The sequence below is a fragment of the Miniopterus schreibersii genome (assembly GCF_964146895.1).
Source record: "Miniopterus schreibersii genome assembly, chromosome: 2".
Classification (NCBI taxonomy): Eukaryota; Metazoa; Chordata; class Mammalia; order Chiroptera; family Miniopteridae; genus Miniopterus; species Miniopterus schreibersii.
This window is the reverse complement of record NC_138102.1, coordinates 95768161-95788277: the sequence shown is the minus strand read 5'-3', so window position 1 is coordinate 95788277 and position 20117 is coordinate 95768161. Positions and strand designations below refer to the sequence as shown.

General features: G+C 44.8%; 1 protein-coding gene across 2 annotated transcripts in view; it reads right to left on the bottom strand.

The window, feature by feature from the left end:
* Positions 1 to 2081: 2081 nt before the first annotated feature.
* LATS2 (large tumor suppressor kinase 2) overlaps positions 2082 to 20117 on the bottom strand; it is a 77429-nt gene continuing 59393 nt past the window's right edge. For both annotated transcript variants that reach the window (XM_081128373.1, XM_081128374.1), the window contains 6 exons: positions 16540 to 16672; positions 13378 to 14657; positions 11869 to 12451; positions 10543 to 10725; positions 7718 to 7824; positions 2082 to 4380 (listed from right to left, as the gene is read on the bottom strand). In XM_081128373.1, the coding sequence (XP_080984499.1) occupies positions 3886 to 4380; positions 7718 to 7824; positions 10543 to 10725; positions 11869 to 12451; positions 13378 to 14657; positions 16540 to 16672 (2781 nt within the window). In that variant the 3' untranslated portion in view covers positions 2082 to 3885. The remainder of the gene's footprint in view (positions 4381 to 7717; positions 7825 to 10542; positions 10726 to 11868; positions 12452 to 13377; positions 14658 to 16539; positions 16673 to 20117) is intronic.

Sequence of the window (20117 nt, the reverse complement as noted above, 5' to 3'; positions counted from 1 at the left end):
CATATGCATTTCATCAGTGTCCGATAACCATAGAATTTTTCTTCCTTTCTACAGCAAATAAGTATGCTTTGTCCACTAAGTTTAAGCTGCCACTTGGGAAATGGAAAATTCTTTTGCTAAGGAAATGGTTCTTTATGGATGGAAAAGGATACAATGCTTAATGATAGTGCTTATAAAATGTGCACATAATGGGAACAATCTTCTGAATTCTGTCAGTGGAGATAAAATATTACTTAAGTGCTGGGGCTTTAGACTTGGTTTGTAACTCAAATCTGGAAGAATTAAACTCCATTTCAAAAATTTCTAACTAAAAAGTGGTTCAGATCACAGGAAGTTCAGAGGAAGCCTGCCATGCTGACTGTTTCTCTGTGATTTGCACTTTGACTTATCATCGGACACATAGCATGCAAGTGTGGAGAAGGAAACTTGGAAGGAATGTAATAAGCTATTTGCTCCCTCAACAAACTACCATCACATCCAACAATGACCATAAACGTGGTGAAGCCAGGCTTGACTGTGCCCTGGCAACCCTCTGAGCAGAGTATTCATGAATGCTAAGTATCCATCTCCTATGAAATCTGTCAAAACACTGAAGAAGTCTGTTCTTCATAATCTGTTGTCTGGCCACTAGCCCAGTTAAATGATTCATGTTAGCTGAGCAGGAAGAGAAAATGAAGAGTGAGAAGAGAATGGAAATCATTTAGGAGTCTCTGAGGAAGGTCTTAGGCACCAACACTCAATTAATGCATAAAATTAGGGTCATCATTTTTAAGGATATTCAAATGGATATCAACTTCTTTCAAAATAAGAGGAATGTCAAGAAAAAGTACACCAAGTTTTTGAGTGTGATTTTTTTTTTTTATCTACCCAGTGGACAAAGATCATAAAGGTTAGTACATTTTATGGCTGGCAAGGCTCTAAGTAAACTATCTTTATGTTTCTATTGGGAATGTATATTGAACAATACCTGACAACAGATTTTATTTTACCCTACTTACAAGCTAATAAGTGAGCCTGTTTAGTCTATCATGAATCCTGGACTAAGACAAAAGATGCCTGGATCAGAGGCAAAGGACTTTGTTACTTTGAAGCTGTATGAGCACCAGAGTGTTTGCACAAGCTCTTCCTGGCCCCAACTCCCCCCAGGGGAAGCACAGGAGGCCCAGATGGATTCTGCTAAGGCTCCCTGAGCTTGAGGAAGCTACCCCTTTCATAGCAAGCAGTAAGAAAGCTTGCTTTTTTTGTCTTGGAAGGACACAGTACGTCCGCCTTGAAGATGCTCACTGCAAACTTCACCCTGAGAAATGGTCCACATAAAGACAGGTCAAAGATGTACACTCCTTGGCAGAGTGTGTAGGAGATAGCCTGGAGGGGTTTCTCCCATGATTGCTCGGGACTTTGCAATAAAAAATCACACATACACTTAACTTTTGACCTTACAATTCCACCTCTAGGAATAACAAAATGATGGCTATAAGGGTTATTTATTCCAACATGGTTTATCCCTTTGCGGTAGTATTAAATTTGGACATGGGTGTCGTACTGGTCGGAATTAATTTCCATTGAAAGAGCAGTGATACATAACATGCAAGATTATGAAGGATAAACAAGATTTATGAACTGATACATGAATGGAGTTAAGATTCGTACGGTTCCTTGCTGTGGTGGCTGAGAGGAGACATACGACCAGAATGGTAAAAAAGCTTTGGTGGCTGAGAGTAGACAAACGACCGCAAAGGGTTATAATAGTAAAAGACCAGAAAAGGTGAAATGTCCATTGATATAGTACTGGTCTTATTGTAATAGATCCTCATGATGGAATATTACACAGTAATAATAACAGGTGAAGAATTTCTTCATGTGTTGATATAGATTGCGAAGAAAACAGATGCAGGAAAATATGCATAATTCTCCCATTTGTGTAAAAGAGGCAAAAAAGTATACACATATTTTCTAGTGCCATGTATGCATAAAGTGTCATTTCTCTAAGGATACACAAAGCACTAATTTTAACGGTCTGATAGACACACTGACAAAAGTAAGAACTTACATATTCCAATAACACATGACACCAAGGGGTTTGTATTCAAAATTTTAATAATAAATTGTGCCAGTAGAAGCTTTTCAAAGGCAATGATATATCAATAAATAATAGTTAAATTGAGTTCCTGAGAAAGAACCTACCACATAAAAGTGTGTCAGAGCGCTTGTAAATAACAACATGGCATTACTGTAAAGTAGCGGAAATACTGACAGTCATGGTACAAGCACAGCACATGTCGAGATTGCCATTCATACAAAATGTAAACCAGTACACAAAAATCTTTTCTTTATAGTTTAGACATTGATAAACTTATAAGTGTTGTTGCCTAGATATATACTAAATAATTAATACATTATGCTAAAAAAGTCAAGGAAAAATGTGTGGAATAATATAAGGAAAATATGATACATCGGATTCTTAAAAAGCAAAAGAGAACTGAACGTTTTATTCAAATATAAATCACTTTAAATAGGATTCATACTAGTTTGAAATAAGGAATATTTTGTACGTTTATCTATGTTGTTATATATACATCTATACATCTAAGAAAATATGTATGGCTTAATTTTTTTTTATTCCAATGTCACTTTGAATAATCGTTGTTTTACAAAGATGAGGAAAGTGTATTTTTAAAACCAAGTTAAGACTGACACTTCAAAGCACACCAAAAAAAAAAAGCCGAGATTACTAAATTTCACCATGGTAAGATCACAGCTGTCTCAGACAGCGAGAGAAATAGCATCAGGCAGACCTCTTGAGGGGGGCCCACCTGGTGGCAGTAGGGTGGCAGCTATTGGATTCCACACATCAGCTACACCAAGAACGAGAGAGCAGACTGGTGAAACAGAGTTCCATGATTAACTTCAAACTTTTTGGCATAGCTAAATTAATCCCTTTAGATGTACACAAGTTTAGTATATGATGAATGCTTAAGTTTAGCCCCCGAAGAATCCAACCATACCCAAGATGCACACACAGAAAGTCACTTCTCAGTTACACACCTATGTTTAACAAAATAGTAAGGGATACAATCACAGTGAAGTCACCCATATGGCATGTCATCGCACACTGTCTACAACGCCTCATTTATAGATACTGTATAAAAACATCCTCACAGAACCCGCTGTGAATGGCAAGACACGGTCATTTATAATAGAAGACCCAGCTCATGCAACACTCTCTACACACCAGACATCAGAAATTACATCAACAGAGTCATGTTGCTCACACTGTCTATGATACTATAATATGCAAAAAAAAAAAAAAAAGCAGCTTTTAACATATCACAATTTTGAAATGCAGGAAAAAATATAAAAACAAAAACCATTGTGTGAATAAAATGGTATCAGTAACATGAAACAGTGTTATCTTTTTTTAATGTTATTGCACAGAGATTTCTTATCACGTTTTTCAGTTTTAATTTCTTTTCATAAATGTAAGTGCTGTGATAAAATACAAATGTATAAAATGACAGCAGCATGATTTGTCAGAGTTAATCCCTATAATTTAGTAAGAAAAAATGACTATAAACAAAATAAGTGCTCTTTTTAAACTGTACTAAATTTTTAAAAAATTGTTTCAATGCAGTGAAGGTCCTCAAAGGCCAATTCAAAGCCATGTTGACACCCATCCCCCTTATCAACCAGAATCTAGAAATGAAGATATGCTAGACTAGAGTTTTTTAAAAAGCATTTTTGTTTGTTTTGGGTTTTTTTGGTGAAGATCAAAATTTCAAGTGAAGTAATCAATGATTAACTGTTGATAACAAAGCTGCCCTGAACTGTCCACCAGATCTTTTAAGGAACCAGCCCTGGGCACCTGGGTGTCAGTGCCAAGTCTGTCTACACATATACTGGTTTGCAACCTTCAGTCTGATCCACCAGATTGGAATTTTCCAAATCGGAGTTCTCAGCTTGTGACACCTCTGCTCCTGAAGGCTTTGGGCACCTGAAGGGGTAGCCATTGTCATCAAAGAACCTTCGGAAGGTAAATTCATAAAATGCGTGCTCAGGGTGCTTGTTATTTGGGGAGGTGAGCGTGTCCCAGGCCTTGGTACTGTCTTCACTAGCATCGTTCCAAGGGCTTTCTTCATCTACTGGGTCAAAATTTGAGGTGTCCATGGGGTGGCTGATCTTGGGAATGTAGGGGGCCGGCTGCTTCCGAATGTCACTAGAGAAATCAATGGTGATGAAGAATGGGTGGGCTTTCAGGTCGTCAGCCCCGTTCCTCCCCAACCGGTGGTCAGCAGCACAACAGAGTTTAGTGATGAGGTCCCGGGCCTCGGGGCTCAGCTTGACCTGGGCTGGAATGTGGAGTGTGTTTTCCCAGTTTATCACCTCAAGAGACAATAGAACCAAAGTTTTAGTTTCTCCAAACATCTCAAGGCCTATATGGGCAGTTCTGAGACAATATGTGATGATGTGACTTTTAAATAATTTTAGTTTTGTGACAGGAGAAAAGTCAGGATAGACTCAGAAGCTATGGCTGTGGATCTGAGCAGCTATAGAAGGTCAGTGTTCTAGTTTGGGGCACATAGCCTGAGGCCTAAGATGCTAAAGCCAAATCGGACCAAGAGAGACTTATTTTTCTTCTATCAGAAAGACTGGTTAGCAAAAGAATTTTGTGCTTTCCACAAAAATGAAGAGACTGATCCTCTCTGAGTCATTTCCTTAGCTATGGCAACAGATTTCTGTTTAACCATCATGGTTCTCACTCAATACTTATTATGGCCAAGAGATGGCCAGCCTGGGTTTTGTAATTTAAAAAGCAACCTCACGGAGAATAATAAAGCCGACCTACCCTGTGGCCTTGGCCTCCTATTCCTGATACTCAACTGCACACACCAGCCATCTAAATGTTCAGTAAATACATTTGTCATAGAGGTGTGTCTCCAGTGAGGAAAAGAGCTAAGAGACTTTTTCATACCTCAAATCAGGATAAAACAAGGCCAACATAACTGGCTATTGCATGGGTAACTGAGCATCAGGTGAGGCATGGAGGCAGGTGGGTGTGTGGGTGGGAGGGTTGGTTTAAACCTTAGTAGTTTTAGTAGAGCTAAAACTATAAAACTCCTAGAAGAAAACATAGGGGAAAATCTTTATGACATCGGATTTGGAAATGACTTCTTGGATATGACACCAAAAGCACAGGCAACAAAAGAAAAATATATAAATTGGACTTTATAAAAATTTAAAACTTTTGTTCATCAAAGAACACTGCTAAAAGAATGAAAAGGCAACCCACAGAACGGAAGACTATATTTGCAAAACATGTATCTTATAAGGAGTTAATATCCAAAATATATAAAGAATTTCTACAACTCAACAACAAAAATAACCTGATTAAAAAAGGGCAAAGGACTTGAACAGACATTTCTTCAAAGAAGACATACAGCCTGGCCGTTGTGGCTCAGTGGTTGAGCATCAACCTGTGAACCAGTAGATCACCATTTTATTTCCAGTCAGGGCACATGCCTAGGTTTCTGGCTCAACCCCCAGTCAGGGGTGTGCAGGAGGCAGCCGATCGATGATTCCCTCTCATCATTGATGTTTCTATCTCTCTCTCTCTCTCCCTTCCTCTCTGAAACCAATAAAGATATATATATATATATATATATATATATATAAAGAGAAGACATACAAATGTCCATCCAGTAAGCACTTGAAAAGAGGCTCAACACCACTAATCACTAGGGAAATACAAATCAAAACCACAATGAGATATCAATTCACTAGGATGAATTGAAGCCACCATTAGGATGGCTACTATAAAAACGGGGGGGGGGGGGGGGGGAGAAGTGTTGGTGAGGATGTGGAGAAAATGGAACCCTCATTCTCTGCTGGTGGGAATGTAAAATGGTGCAGCCACTGTGGGAAACAGTATGAAGAGTTAAACAGAACTACCACATGACCCAGCAATTCTACTTCTGGGTATACAGTCAAAAGAACTGAAAGCAGGACTCAAACAAATTCTTGTATACACACTCATGTTCACAGCATCATTATCCATAATAACCAAATAAGGTAGAAACACACCAAGTTTCCACTGCTGGATGATGGATAAACAAAATGTGGTCTACATGCACAACAGAATATTATTCCACCTTAAAAAGGAAGGAAATTCTTCCACATGTGACAAAATGGATGACCTTTGAATACATTATGCTCAGCAAAATAAACCATTCAGAAAAGGGCAAACAGCGTATATCTGAGGCACCCAGAGCAGTCAACGTCACAGAGACAGAAAGTAGAAGAGAGGTTACAGGGGTTGGGGGAGGGGGAATGGGCAGTTATTGTTCAACGGGTACAGTTTCTATTTGGGGTGATGAAAATGTCTGGAAATAGACAGTGGTGACAGTTGCACAACATTGTGAATGTACTTATTGCCACTGAACTGCATGCACACTTAAAAATAGTTAAACTGGTAAGTTTTATCGCAATAGAAACTGGGTTATGATTATGCAGGCAAATTAGTGAGTGGTTTAGCTATTCAGTGAGGATACAGATAATGCCAGCTTCTAACTTCATTGTTACTGGTGTGAAACCAAGTCTTAATTTAGGGTCCTTCCAACTAACGGACTATATTTTTTTTTATCCACACTTGAGGATATTTTTTCCATTGCTTTTCAGAGAGAGTGGAAAGGAGAGAGAGAGAGAGAGAGAGAAACATCGATGTGAGAGAGACACATCAATTGGTTGCCTCCCGCACACACCCCGACTGGGGCCAGGGATCAAGCCCGTAACCCACGTACATGTGCCCTTGGCTAGAATCAAATCTGGGACCCTTCAGTCCGCAGGCCTAACCACCGAGCCAAACCATCCAGGGCAAAGGGACTATTAGTTTAGGAGTCTACCATGAACTCCAGGGCATATAAATTCTTTCTAGAATTTTTGGTAAACATGTATCAGTGGGTAAGTGCACTGTATGAAAAATCCCAAAGATTTCATCAGATTCTCAATTCAATCTTTCTTAAGTAATCAAATGATTTATGTCAGAGAATAAATGACCATCACTCTAAAACTAATTATTTAGTTATATCAAGTGAATATTAGGAATATGCATACCTAGCCTAACCTCATAGCTGATAATTTGCAAACAGTAATGATATAACATTCAAATAAAGAAAGTGACTTCTTTAGTGATAGTTTATAAAGTTTTCTGTTATTGCACAGTGGGCAGTGGCAGTAAAGACTAGATCTCACCAAGCCTACCGCTTCTCTTTATTCTCACCTGGAAATACCAAGATAGCAGGTGAACAATGGTTCAAGTAAAATTTCAGACACACATATACTGTATTTCAAAACTCAGGTTTAGCCCTGGCTGGTGGCTCAATTGGTTGGAGTGTCATCCCGTACACCAAAACGTTGTGGGTTCAGTCCTCAGTCAGGGCAAGTACTGGAGGCAACTGATCAATGTTTCTCTCTCTCCTCCCCTTCCTCTCTTTCTAAAATCAATAACATATCCTCGGGAGAAGATAAAAAAACAAAAACAAAAACAAAAACTCAGGTGTAACTCTGGGGCTTTACTTATTAAAAAAAATTTTCAAGATATGTAATAACAATAATACTTTAAAAACTTCCATATGTACAACTGAGATTCCTACACCACTCAGAATAAAAGGTGAGAAAACCATGTGTGTTTGCAGCAAGCAGATGCATATTTCCCCTTTGTTACCTTCAGCTGGGTCTCCGTGGGAGTGGGGGCCAGAAAGGGTGGCTGCCCCACCAGCATCTCGAAGAGAATCACTCCAACACTCCACCAGTCACAGAGCTGAGTGTACCCTGAAAGACAAGGCCACATTCAATTCCAGCATGGGCACGTTCTCTTCTCAGAGAAGAACTGTACGAATCCTCGTTTTACTTTGCTGCCATGTGGGGAAACATGTTTGAGCAGCACATTACATTAAAGAAAACCACCCTACACAAAATGCATCTTCTTGCTTGTGTGGCTCAGAATAAAGGCTGGAGAGGGCACATGCTGGGGTGGTAGCAGTCTTCATGTGGGGAGGAGGATGCTCACTTGCCCTTTTTCTTATTTTGAGTCACTGGTGTGCGGTAAACACAGGATGCTTTTGTAATAAGACCTTAATTTTAAAAGATTAGTGTTGTTCTGGCTGGGTTGCTGCATTGGTTAGAGCATTGTCCTAATACGCCAAGATTGCGGGTTCGATCCCCAGTCAGGGCACATACAGGAATCAACCAATGAATGCAGAAATAAGTGGAACAACAAATAGATGGTTCTCTCTCTCTCTCTCTTTCCCTTCCTCTCTCTCAAATCAATAAATTAAAAAAAAATTACTGTTGTTACTAGTGATACTAACCAGAATTTTAAGTTCTTAAAGAACAAACAGACACAAATTAAAATAGTAGTAACCACAAAACAGGAAGTGTTAAGACCTGTAAACACTGTAAGCCCTCAAGTCCAGTCATGAGGGCTTCCTGGTGGGGCTTTCCTGGGAGGTTTAGAGAAAGTCAAAGAATATGGAGAAGAGGAAAAGGAAAGGGAGCACTCTGGCAAAGGGAACAACTGTCACTAAAGACACGATCTCTGTACAAGGCACTAACCAGCCAGGCTCTTCCTGACAATGCTCCCAAGATAGAGCTGAGGCAGGACATCCTGCAGCTCAGTCACAGCCAGCCCCAAGGAGGCTGAAGGAGGCTGAACAGCAGGTTCATTTTTTCTGATTCTCTCCCACTTTTCTTCCAAAGCTTCATGTCCCAGTCTAAGCCATGCTCCAGTCTTGATGTCACCTAATCCTTGCTAAGCGTGAATTGGGCTCTAAACCTGCTGGCAGTACTACCAGTTTAGTTCCTTCAGACTCCTTGGTACCCTCCATCCCACTCCTTTCTGCCCATCTGGCACTGGAGCTGAGGAGTGACCCCACCCCTGGTTTCTGGACAGTGTACATGCTGGATACTGGAGAGGGGCTGCAGGGGAAAGACAGAATGCCATTCCCCACAGCCTGGCACTCATTCCTCCAACACTGAGTCGTGACTGGGCAGCAAGGTTATTGTTATAGATGTGGCTCTGAGTGGTTAATTAATTTGCCTTGGATTACCACAGCTAACAAAGAAAACTCAGACTTAAACAGAGTCTGGGTGGCTGCAAAGACTTGAAACAACACATGTGAAAAGAAAGGCCACCAATCCTGGATTTATTGCACAGACTCAGGTCAATACTGGAAGATTCCTTTGGTGTTCAGTTAGATGTCATATTTGATGGAACAGAGCATCATCCAGGACCAATTTTATTTAGCACCTGTAGTTTTCTGCACACTACTGTCCCCAAATGTGACTTCTAGACTAGAAGAGAGAACTGGAGGAATACAACAGTTGTCTTCTGTCATACTCAATAACCAGCTGGAGAGGGAACAACCCAGCTCAAAATTTAGGCAGGAAACTTTGGCACATATATACAATGGAATATTACATGGCCACAAAAAAGAACAAAATCTGCCCTAGCTGTTTGGCGCAGTAGCTAGAGCATCGGCTAGTGGACTGAAGGGTCCCAGGTTCGATTCTGACTAAGTGCAACCAATCGATATGTCTCTCTCACATCAGTATTTCTCTCTCTGACCTTCCACTCTCTCTGAAAAGCAATGGAAAAAATATTCTCAGGTGAGGATTGAAAAAAAAATGAATGAAATCTTACCATTTGCAACAGCATGGGTGAACCTGGAGGGTATTATGCTAAGTGAAATAAGTCAGTCATAGACAAATAACTTATGGTTTCACTTATATGTGGAATCTAAAAAACAATATAAACAAACAAAACAGAAACAGACTCACAGATACAGAGAACAGACTTAGGGTTGCCAGAAGGGAGGCAGGTTGGGGGACTGGGTCAAAAAGACGAAGGGATTAAGAACTACAAATTGGCAGTTACAAAATAGTCACAGGGATATAAAGTACAGCATAGGGAATATAGTCAATAATATTGTAATAACTATGTACAGTGCCAGATGGATACTTGAAATATCAGGGGGACCACTCTGTAAAGTATGATTGTCTAACCACTATGCTATACACCTAAAACTAATACAAAATAATATTGAACATGAACTGTAATTGATAAAAATAAAATTTTAAAATTTTAAAAAATGAATGTTACAGCTAGAGCCTGGAAATGTCTGGCTTAGGCAGACTGAATAGTGTCCCTGTGACCCTGAGAGTTGTTTCCATCATATGACTGTCAAACCAGTTCTGGAATGATTCTCTTAGGTTCCAGGTAGAGACCCCCCACCCCCATCTAATCTCTCACTTCCCAAAGAATGAGTGAGCAAAGACAGGCCTAAAGATGCATGTCTTCCATCACCCTGGGAGCAAATGGAAGTGACACAAGCTTCTATGGGTACACAGTTATGGTGGGAATATTCAGGGTCTTAGAAAGCTGGGGCTGGAGACTCTCAGAGGTCCTCTGGCTCCACAGTTCTGGAGTCAAGATGGCCTCTAGCTGGGCAGGAGCGTGGAACACCAGAGAAGAGTGCCCAAGGCACCCACCTTTTCGGAGGAGCACTTCCGGGGCAATGTAATTTGGGGTCCCAACCAGGGAGTGAGCCAGACACCTCTGATGCTGTTTCCTGGCTCTCTGCTCCAGGGTCTTCAGCCTGTCTCCACAACGACAATTAGATACATCATCCCAGAGGTCACCGGGCTCCATGCTGTCCTGTCTGATGTGGCTCCCTTTTTCACCAGAAATCAGGGAAGGGAAAGAAGGGGATACAAAACAAAGTAAGTTTTCACTACTCAACAAAGCAGTAGCTTCAAACCAAAGAGTTAATTAAATTCAGCTCCTGACACACTGAGAGAAAGAACCCTGCCCAGCTGCTCAGCAGGGCAGCCTGCGGTCCTGGATCTGAGACCTTGTGTGAGGTGAACATGGCACCACAGCAGAAACAATTGTAGTATGGTGACAGCAGCTGCAGGCTGTGCTGAGGCTTAGATAATTGAGGGAACCATCACTCTGCACCCTTCTCACGCCAATCGCGACAAGATGTGCTTTAAGATTAGCAGAAAAGTCCAGCACAGCGTGGCTCAGCGATTGAGCGTCAGCTTAGGATCTAGGAGATCACGGTTCGATTTCTGGTCAGGGCACATGGTGGATTACGGGCTCGTGCAGGAGGCAGCCAATCAATGACTCTCTCATCATTGATGTTTCTCTCTCTCTCCCTCTTCCTTCCTCCCTCTGAAATCAAAAAAGATTGGGGGGAAAAAAAAAAAAAGATTAGCACGCAAAAGCATAAGAGGATTTAAAAAATGTGATTAAAAAATGACTTAAATGCCAGAAAGTGGGAATAAATTAAATGACTTAGGATTAGTTTTAAGTTAAAAAATAGAAGCCTGAGCTATGGTATTAAAATAACTACTTCAAGAATCTGAGCCATAAATATTGGCCAGCTGTTTTTGATTTTTCCAAACAGCAGAACTATAGGAGCTGGAGATAAACTATGATCATACCTATATCCATACCTACACCTACAGACACTACAGATACTGCAGATACTGCAGAGAGATTCAGGTCGGCTGTACAAGGACTCCTGGGGGAGCTGTAAAGCTTACTTTTTAAGGCTTATGTTAATAGAGCAGAGTGGTGGCCCCATGACACCTCAGAACCTATTGTCCTAAAAATATCATAGTAAAACTTAAATCCACTCACAAATATCATACTACTTCTTTAGGGAGAAAAGGATATCACCAAATTATAAACTAATGAATTGACAGATAATTTCACAATGATTAGGAGCCACCAGGGTGGGAAACGGTTCCCTTAAATGGCTCAGTTGTGTCCAGATGTGTAAAGTGGGTGTGGTATGCCTAAGACAGTACCTTTCTGGTAGTACTTGGAGTTGTGAGTCCACCTGAATCCAGTGCAGAGACCAAAATCTGTCAGTTTGATGTGACCATCAACATCTATCAAAATGTTGTCTGGCTTGATGTCTCGGTGGATAAAGCCCATCTTGTGGACACTCTCAATGGCCAGAGTCAACTCTGCGATGTAGAAGCGGGCCAGGTGCTCGGGGAAGACCTCCATCCGGATGAGCAGGCTCATCATATCGCCCCCAGGGATGTAGTCCATCACAAAGTACAGGCTGTCCTTGTCTTGGAAGGAATAGTAGAGTTTGACCACCCACTCATTGTCCGCCTCAGCCAGGATGTCCCTCTCAGCCTTGACGTGGGCCACCTGATTCCGGTTCAAGACGTCCTTCTTCCTCAGGGTCTTCATGGCATATAGGGCGTGAGTGTCCACTTTACACGCCAGGCACACTTCCCCAAAGGCACCGATCCCCAGGGTTTTGATTTTCACAAACATGGACTTGTCCATCTTGGCCCTCTTTAGCCTGTTGTAATTAGACTCCTTCTGGTAGAGGATCTTCCTCATCTGCTCCTGCTCAGCCTCACAGAGTCCGGCCTGCGCAGAAGGAAAATAAGGGTCACATCAGAGGAACCCAAACAGGAAATGACTGGCGGGAGATGCCCTAGAACTGAGAGGACCCTGACTTGATCTACAGGAATGAGAAGATAGGAGAATGCGTACAATATACTCCAAGCAAGAGAACAATCCATTTTGTTCTTTATATCCATATACAGACACAAATCCAGAATTCAAAGGGAAGACAAAATAGTTCTCTCTCTGGGTGCCTTTATGCCCTTAAAAACTAAAGGAAACCTCTATGAACAAAAGTCTGTGGAAAGGGGACTACAGAATTCCTGGAACTCTAAGAGCAACCTAGTATTTTAATAAAAGCTCAGGGAAAATGAGAAAACAGAAACAAAATGAAACAATCAATGAAAATGGGAGCACAAAGAAATTAAGCACAAATTTTATTTTTAGAATTTGAAATTATTGGTTTGTGTGATTTAAATTTACTGTAACATTTAATTTAAATAATTTCATTAATTACCTTCTCTAGCAGTTTAGTGTCAAGAAAGGTCTCTTTAAATTATAGGCTTAAAGAAAGGATAAATGAATCCCTACTAGATATATTTTTCTTTACAAAGCTCACTATTTCAATTCATAAAACCTCAAACTTTGTTTCTACTCTTCCCAAAGTGTTTTGTTACTAGTTAGTAAAACTTAATGAACTTTGCTAATGAATAAAAATACAAAAAAACTCATTCAGTAATTTTCCCACTGGCACATGGTGTACAGCCATAGCTGATCCCTGCAGTCCAGCAAAGGGACGCTGGAACACCTGTAATTTCTCCAGGTCCTCCCCTCAGAACCAGACAAGGGCCATGAGATGACTGGTTGGTACCAAAATGCATAAAACAGAAAGAAAAGGGATCCTACAGCGATTCCTGTTAGAGCTTAAGAAGACTGAAAGGAGAGATTACTCTGGCCATCTCCTGCTCCAGCTGCAGCCTGCGGTTGACCTTCTGCTGGTAGGTCTTGATGACATTTTCCACGTGCTGTTCCATGAAGAACTTGAACGCATAGGGCGAGTAGCTCTTGATTCGAGACTCTCTCTTCTCCTCATCGCGGCTGTTTTTTCGAACTGGAACGGGAGATGTCTGGATCATCTTCTTATCCTTCCCAGCTCGGTCTGCCTTGGTGCCTTTGTGGCCCCTGTCCGGGGGCTCAGAGGGAGCGCCCCGCAGCCGCTGCTCCACCCCTGCACACAAGCAGTCCACGTCCACCTGCTCCGCTGCACTCCGCAGCAGCAGGTGCTTGGGGTAGGGTGGGGGTGGGCACCTCACGTCCACGTCCCGTGGGTAGGGGCCCGCGCCCACCAAGGGCGGGGGCTGCTCATCAGTGGAGTCGTGCCCCTCGGGCCCCGGAGCGGCTGTGGGCACCCAGGCTGGATGGGAGGGCCCCACGGCTGTCTGTGGCTCCGGCCGAAGCACACGCACACTCTTCACTGGGTGCAGAATGTGTGCCGCCGTAACCGCCGTGATAGTGTTGGGGGAAGCTACGGCCACGGGCTGCTGGTGGTTGTTGAAGGAGCTGCTTCTGCTGGGGACAGGGCCCTCAGGCCGGAATACCACCTGCTTTTGCAGAGAGTCCCGCCGGGCCAGAGTGGGCACCGACCACGGCTGGATGGGGGTGCTGCCGGCCTCGTACACGTCCACATTGAGGCTGCTCCTGGAGGGGGCCAGCAGGCTCTGTGGGGGTACCATCACATGCACCTGAGGGGCCTGTTTGTGGTGTGGATGCGGCATGTACAAACCTGCTGTGGCCCCCACTGCCTGGAAGGTGTGGTTGGCCCCTGGCTGCCCAGCTGGGCCCTTGGCAGCCAGACTGGCATACCCCGCAGTGTCCGGCGACACCTTGTTCTGGAAGGAAGGGCTGCGCTGCACGCCGTAGCCCAGGGTCTCCCCGGGCACCAGCAGGTGCGGCCTGTAGTGTGGGCCCTGCAGCGGGAGGCCTTGGCCCCCAGGCCCTGCCATGGGGAAGTTCATCCCGGCAGCCTCCATACTTGCAGAGTAGCCCTTGGGCTGGTGCTGGGGGCCACCAGGCGCACTGTGGGGACTGACGCTGGCAAAGAGAAAGTCCATGTACTGCCGGGGCACCTCCTCATCGTAGACCCCGCTCATCCGATGGTAGGGAGGGAAGGGATCTCCTACTCCTTCAAAGCTTGGCCTCCGTGGCACAGAGGTGGATGCCAAGCCCTTTCCTGCAGAAGAATGAACAGAAGTGGCATTAGAGACATCTGTCCAGCAGGTTCTGGCACTTTCAGTCTCTTCCATGTCTGAAGGCACTCGGGCAAGGCCGAACTCTGCTGGGGCAGATCCGGGCTACCTCTGGGTCAAAAGGTCTGCCTTCCCCACAGAGAGCCCTCACAGGAACCTCTGGCAAAGCCAAGACCCTCTAATAGCCACCACATCAGGCAGAAGTCACAGCCAAACACTGCTGTTTCCTGTACCACTGAACACACACCAAAGGCCAATGCAGAAGAAAATCCCCACAGACCATGGCCCTGCGGTTCCCTGTGAACTGTGCTCTGAGACAAGATCAGAGAGGCTAAGCACCTGGGCATGGGCAGCCAGTGGGGTACCATGTAAGGAAACTCCTGTCAAGAAGAAAACATGAGCCTGGCTGGAGTAGCTCAGAAGTTGAGCATCGACCTATGATCCAGGAGATCACGGTTCGATTCCTGGTCAGGGCACATGCCTGGGTTGCAGGCTCCATCCCCAGTAGGGGGCATACAGGAGGCAGCCAATCAATGACTCTCTCTTATCACCGATGTTTCTCTCTCCCTCCCTCTCCCTTCCTCTCTCTGAAATCAATAAAGATATAGTTTGTGTTTTTTTAAAAAAGGAAAAAAAGTGAGTTTGTGTTCCCTTAACAGCAAAGATACAGCTTACAAAGTCTGTACAATTCTCACTCCACAAAACAGGGGAAACTTCTTTGCTAAGTATCATGAGTCCCTATCACACTCAGGGGCTTCAGGCACCAGAAACCTGTCCTATCTGCTCCATCCTGGAAGAGGACTATCCATTGACAGCCAGGGAAGCAGAGTGTTTGCTGCTGGAGCCTCTGGCCTCCCCAGCACCACCACCCTCTTCCATTGGGCATTGGCTCTCAGTGTGAGAAATGGTGTGTTTTAGAATCAATGAAATAAACCTCCCTTTTGAAAGATCCCTCCATAGGCCTAAGAGATAGTAAAAATAACATTTTTATTCTCACTCTAATTTTTATTTTTTTAATATATTTTTATTGATTTCACAGAGAGGAAAGGAGAGGGAGAGAGAGAGAGAGAGAAACATCAATGATGAGAGAGTCATTGATCGAGCCCACAACTCAGGCATGTGCTCTGACCAGGAATCGAACCCTGATCACCTGGATCCTAGGTCGATGCTAAACCGCTGAGCCACGCCTGGCCCGGCAAAATATATCTTTATTGATTTCAGAGAGAGAAAAGGAGAGGGAGAGAGAGAGATAGAAACATCAATGATGAGAGAGTCATTGATCAAGCCCGCAACCCGGGCGTGTGCCCTGACCGGGAATCAAACCCCGATCCCCTGGATCCCAGGTCAACGTTCAACCGCTGAGCCACGCCCGGCCAGGCTTCTCACTCTAATTTTAATATCCAATGAATTTTTTAATCCTTTATAAAACAAAACAAGTACCCTGCCCCCGGTAGGAAATACCACAGGTTATTTCAAATGGGGGGCACCCAGATAGGTCCCATGATCTACCGCTTCTGCCCCCACCCCCAACAGGACCCGAATGTCAAAGCACGACAGGCTTGGCTCACCCATTACGGGCATGTGGGAATGTGCCCAGAGGCAATCTGCTGACCAAGGCCACAATGGACCTCTTGTTTGTGTTTTTATTTTTAAATTTATCTTTATTGTTGAAAGTATTACAGATGTTTCCCATTTTTCCCCCCACTGACCCTCTCCACCCGCTCCCACCCCCTCCCTAGGCCTTCACCTCACTATTATCTGTGTCCATGGGCCTTGCATATATGTTTTTTGGTTAATCACTTCCTGCCCCCCTCCCTTTTGTGTTTTTAAATCACAAACCATCTTCACTCACAGGCCGCAGCTCACCTGGGGAGGTCTGCTTGATGACCCGCACGATCTGCTCTTTCCTCGGGTCCAGGTAGCCCATCTTGCTGATGTAGTCCAGGGCAGCTTCAATACTCCTGCTGCCCGTCTGCTTTAGTGCTCGGCCTGCCATCTCCTGCAGGAAGCACATGGTCATCTAAAAGCCACTAGGGACTTTCATTCCCTCCCGGCTCCTGACTGTTGTGACACTCACTTCCCTGTGACAATGGGGGTGCTACAGATAAGTCTCAGAATGGGTACAGTTGGCTACATGTCCTCAGGTGCCTGATAAGAGTCTAATTTATACTAAACCATAGACTGTTTAGCATGTGTCAAGACATACAAGAATTTTGATGGTGTACCTGAAAGAACCTTAAATTCTGTTTCTTCTTAGAAAACTTTGAAGATAAACCTAAACCTAGAACAGTATACTGTGAAGAATGGTGGGGAGTCAGAGAACCTTGCTGTGACCTAGCCCACCCCCAGGCTGACTCTAGGAGAGGGGCATCTGCAATGCTGAGGTCAGGATCAGGTGATCTGCCCCAAGAGGATGGGAGAGTTGCCAAAAAGTCATTTATTAAAAACTTCCTGAATGCATCCTGTTTACAATGCCCTGTGCTGCCTAGAGCAGTCATGCACTTGTGCTTAGGGCCCTGGTCCAGTGGGAGAAGGAAAGGACAGGCTAAACGAGCCCGTAGACCCATGGGTGGCACAGAACAGACCCCTCAGAATTGCTGTGGGATGACTACCAGACAGACATTGGTAGCCACCACAGGGAGATGCAGGTAGAGTGGACAAGGGTCAGAGGAATCAGGCTCTTCCTACCAAGGGAGTGAGCACCAGAGACTACTCGTGGAAGAGACGGTTCTTCAAGGACAATTTGGGCAGATGGGGAGCCCAGCAGAGAAAAGGTATTATTGGCAGGTGGAACAGTCAGAACAGGGGCCTAATGGAAAGATGGGCTGGAGGCCCGAGGAGGCAGCAAAGAGGGAGCACTGTCTGGGGCAGCTGGCCCCAGAGTTTTGTCCCTATTTGAAGGCAGTTGCAGAAGCTTTCCAAGAGGAACGTAGGTCAATGAGATCAATCTGGGGCAGGGAAGCACTGTCAGGTGGAAGAAATAAAGCAGACAGGAGCAGACAGGAGACAGGAGGGGACAGGGCAGTGAGGGCTGTGGCCCAGGACACTAGGGTTAGCTGTGCACAGCTATGGTCAAAGAGGAAAGATGAGGAGAGAGGAGGATGACCACAGAAGCTGGCCTACTGGAGGAAGGGATGGAGCAGGCAGAGGCACCATAAGGGGACTCGCTGTGTTGAAGGTCAAGGGGCAGGCAAACAGGGAGGAGGAAACTGAAAATCTGGAAGATGGGGGTGATGACAGGAGATGACAGGGGTTCTAAGGGCACAAGGGTAGGAGAGCACTCCTGGAAGTCAGACCGGAAGAAGGGAGAGATGAGGATGTGGAGGGACCCCAGCACAACAAGATGGGGGCTCAGGCTGTTTTGCTGCAGGAAGAGGGTGGCTGTGTTTACAAAAGGCCACTTGGGAGACAGAGCCACTGTCCTAGACGCTCCCTCCTTCCTAACTATGTGTTTCTCAAGGCTAATTCAGACCCACCAGGCCCACTGTGCTCCCATTTCCCCAGGGCAGGCGTGACATGTCTATGACCTTTGTCAGACTGTCTCCTCCTTGAGGACTGGGAGAAGCTGGCCTGAAACTCCCCATTATTCACAGCTTTATCCACCCACCTACCACTGTGACTAGAACAACTTAAGTGTTTAATATCCATTTGATTACATGATATTATAATCAAATTTGCCCTTCCTGGCAACATCCCAACTGAGAGGTACGACAAAAAACTTAGGCCATTCTTGGCTATAACCTGTGCCTCTGTTCTGTGGTAAAAGTGTGCAACACTGCAAGGTAATCTTGCAGTGTTGCACACTTTTACCACTAAGGGGGGGGGGGGCAGCACAGAGAGGGGCCAGGAAAGATGTCCTGAGATCAAAGGCCTGGAGAGGGAGATGTCTGGGAGGAGGAGGAACACGAAATGACAGCTTATGAGACAGACTGGGAGATGGTATAAAGATAGAGCTGTGTTTTAAAAATGCTCTTGGATTGACAGAAAGGGCACGTGTTTGAATTCTGGAAGAGCTGCTGAGAGGCAGCCGAGTTCAGAAAGTGTACACCCTTTAGTGACTCCTCACCTGCAGGTGGAAGGTGAGACTCAGTCTCCCTGCCTCACAGCTCTGTTATGCAATGAGGTCCTGTCTGTGAAGGCGTCTCCATAACTTGGAGAAGGATGTGATGTGAGACTGCCACTTATCAGGGTTACCCTGGAGTTTTGGTGCTTGTTTAAAAGTGTGCCATCAGGAAAGGACCTTCACCACAGCCCTTCAATAAGCAGGAACTGTCCAGCCTGCTTTGTCTGCAACTTGGCCACCAGCTCCTGTCTCCTTCACGGTGAACTGCCTGGCTTGTTCATTGCTCCAGAACCTGCCACATGTTAAGGGACTGACGAAGTTAAGTGTGCACATATTCTAATCTCTCCCTATTTACTGGGCACCCCAACTGCAAGACTTATATATTTATTGTGCTACAAGTCTAGGAAGTTAACCAAGAAAAATCAACACAAGTAGACAACAAAGAATGACTCATGTTCACAGAAACGTTTCAAGTCATAAAACCTAAACCCTTGAATAAACAGCTCACTTATCAGTTAACGGCTTCGAGTAACCACGTCTGTCTGTCACTGCCCCTCACTGAGCCAACACAGCTTCAATAACTGTCCAGAGATGTGACTATATACCATGTACACAGCTATGCTGTCAAAGACAAAAAGAAAATGCAGAACCAAGCCCAAATCCACCATGAATGTGCAGCCTTGCCTCTCATCCAGCTCCCTGTCTGCCATGCCTGTTCACAGCCTCAGCAAGATGTCACTGAGCCCTGAACCCTTCAAACAACACAGCCTGCTTCCTGTGGGTGGCTGAGTGACACTCAAGCTCTGTGACTCCAGTCCTCAGATGCCAAACCAGCAGGTTGGATTGTCACTGAGAGAAGTGACTTCAAACCCACTTGGAGGAGAGGCACAGCCAGCACCTCAGGCATCCCCAGGTGGTGTACAGGTGCCAGGCATGCTACCTGGTGGGAAAAGGCCTCACCAAGGCCAGCTGCCCCTCCTGGTGCAGTTCAGGGAGTATAGTGGGGGCACCATCACACGTCATTTCTAGGGCACCAAACAGTGCCCTAGTTCTGCACCTCAGCAAGACTCCCTCATGGTAACCTTAACCAGCGACCAGCTCTCCAGCTGTCACAGGCCCCAAAAGATCCCGAAAGACCTGACCCATCAGCCTGCAACCTGCAGGGCAGGAAACCTGCCAGGCAGCAGAAGAGGACTGGTGGTCAGCTTTGCTGTTCCATGGCTCCTGAAGCACCCAGATTGCAGTGTGGCCTGTCCCACATGCTGCTCTGGCCTCAGGTAAAGGCTGTGTGAGCCCACCTGCCTTTGCTCTCCTGACCTGTCACCCTCCAAGGGGCAGAGCTGCAGCACATCTCTTCATGATCCTACAATTTATGACTCAT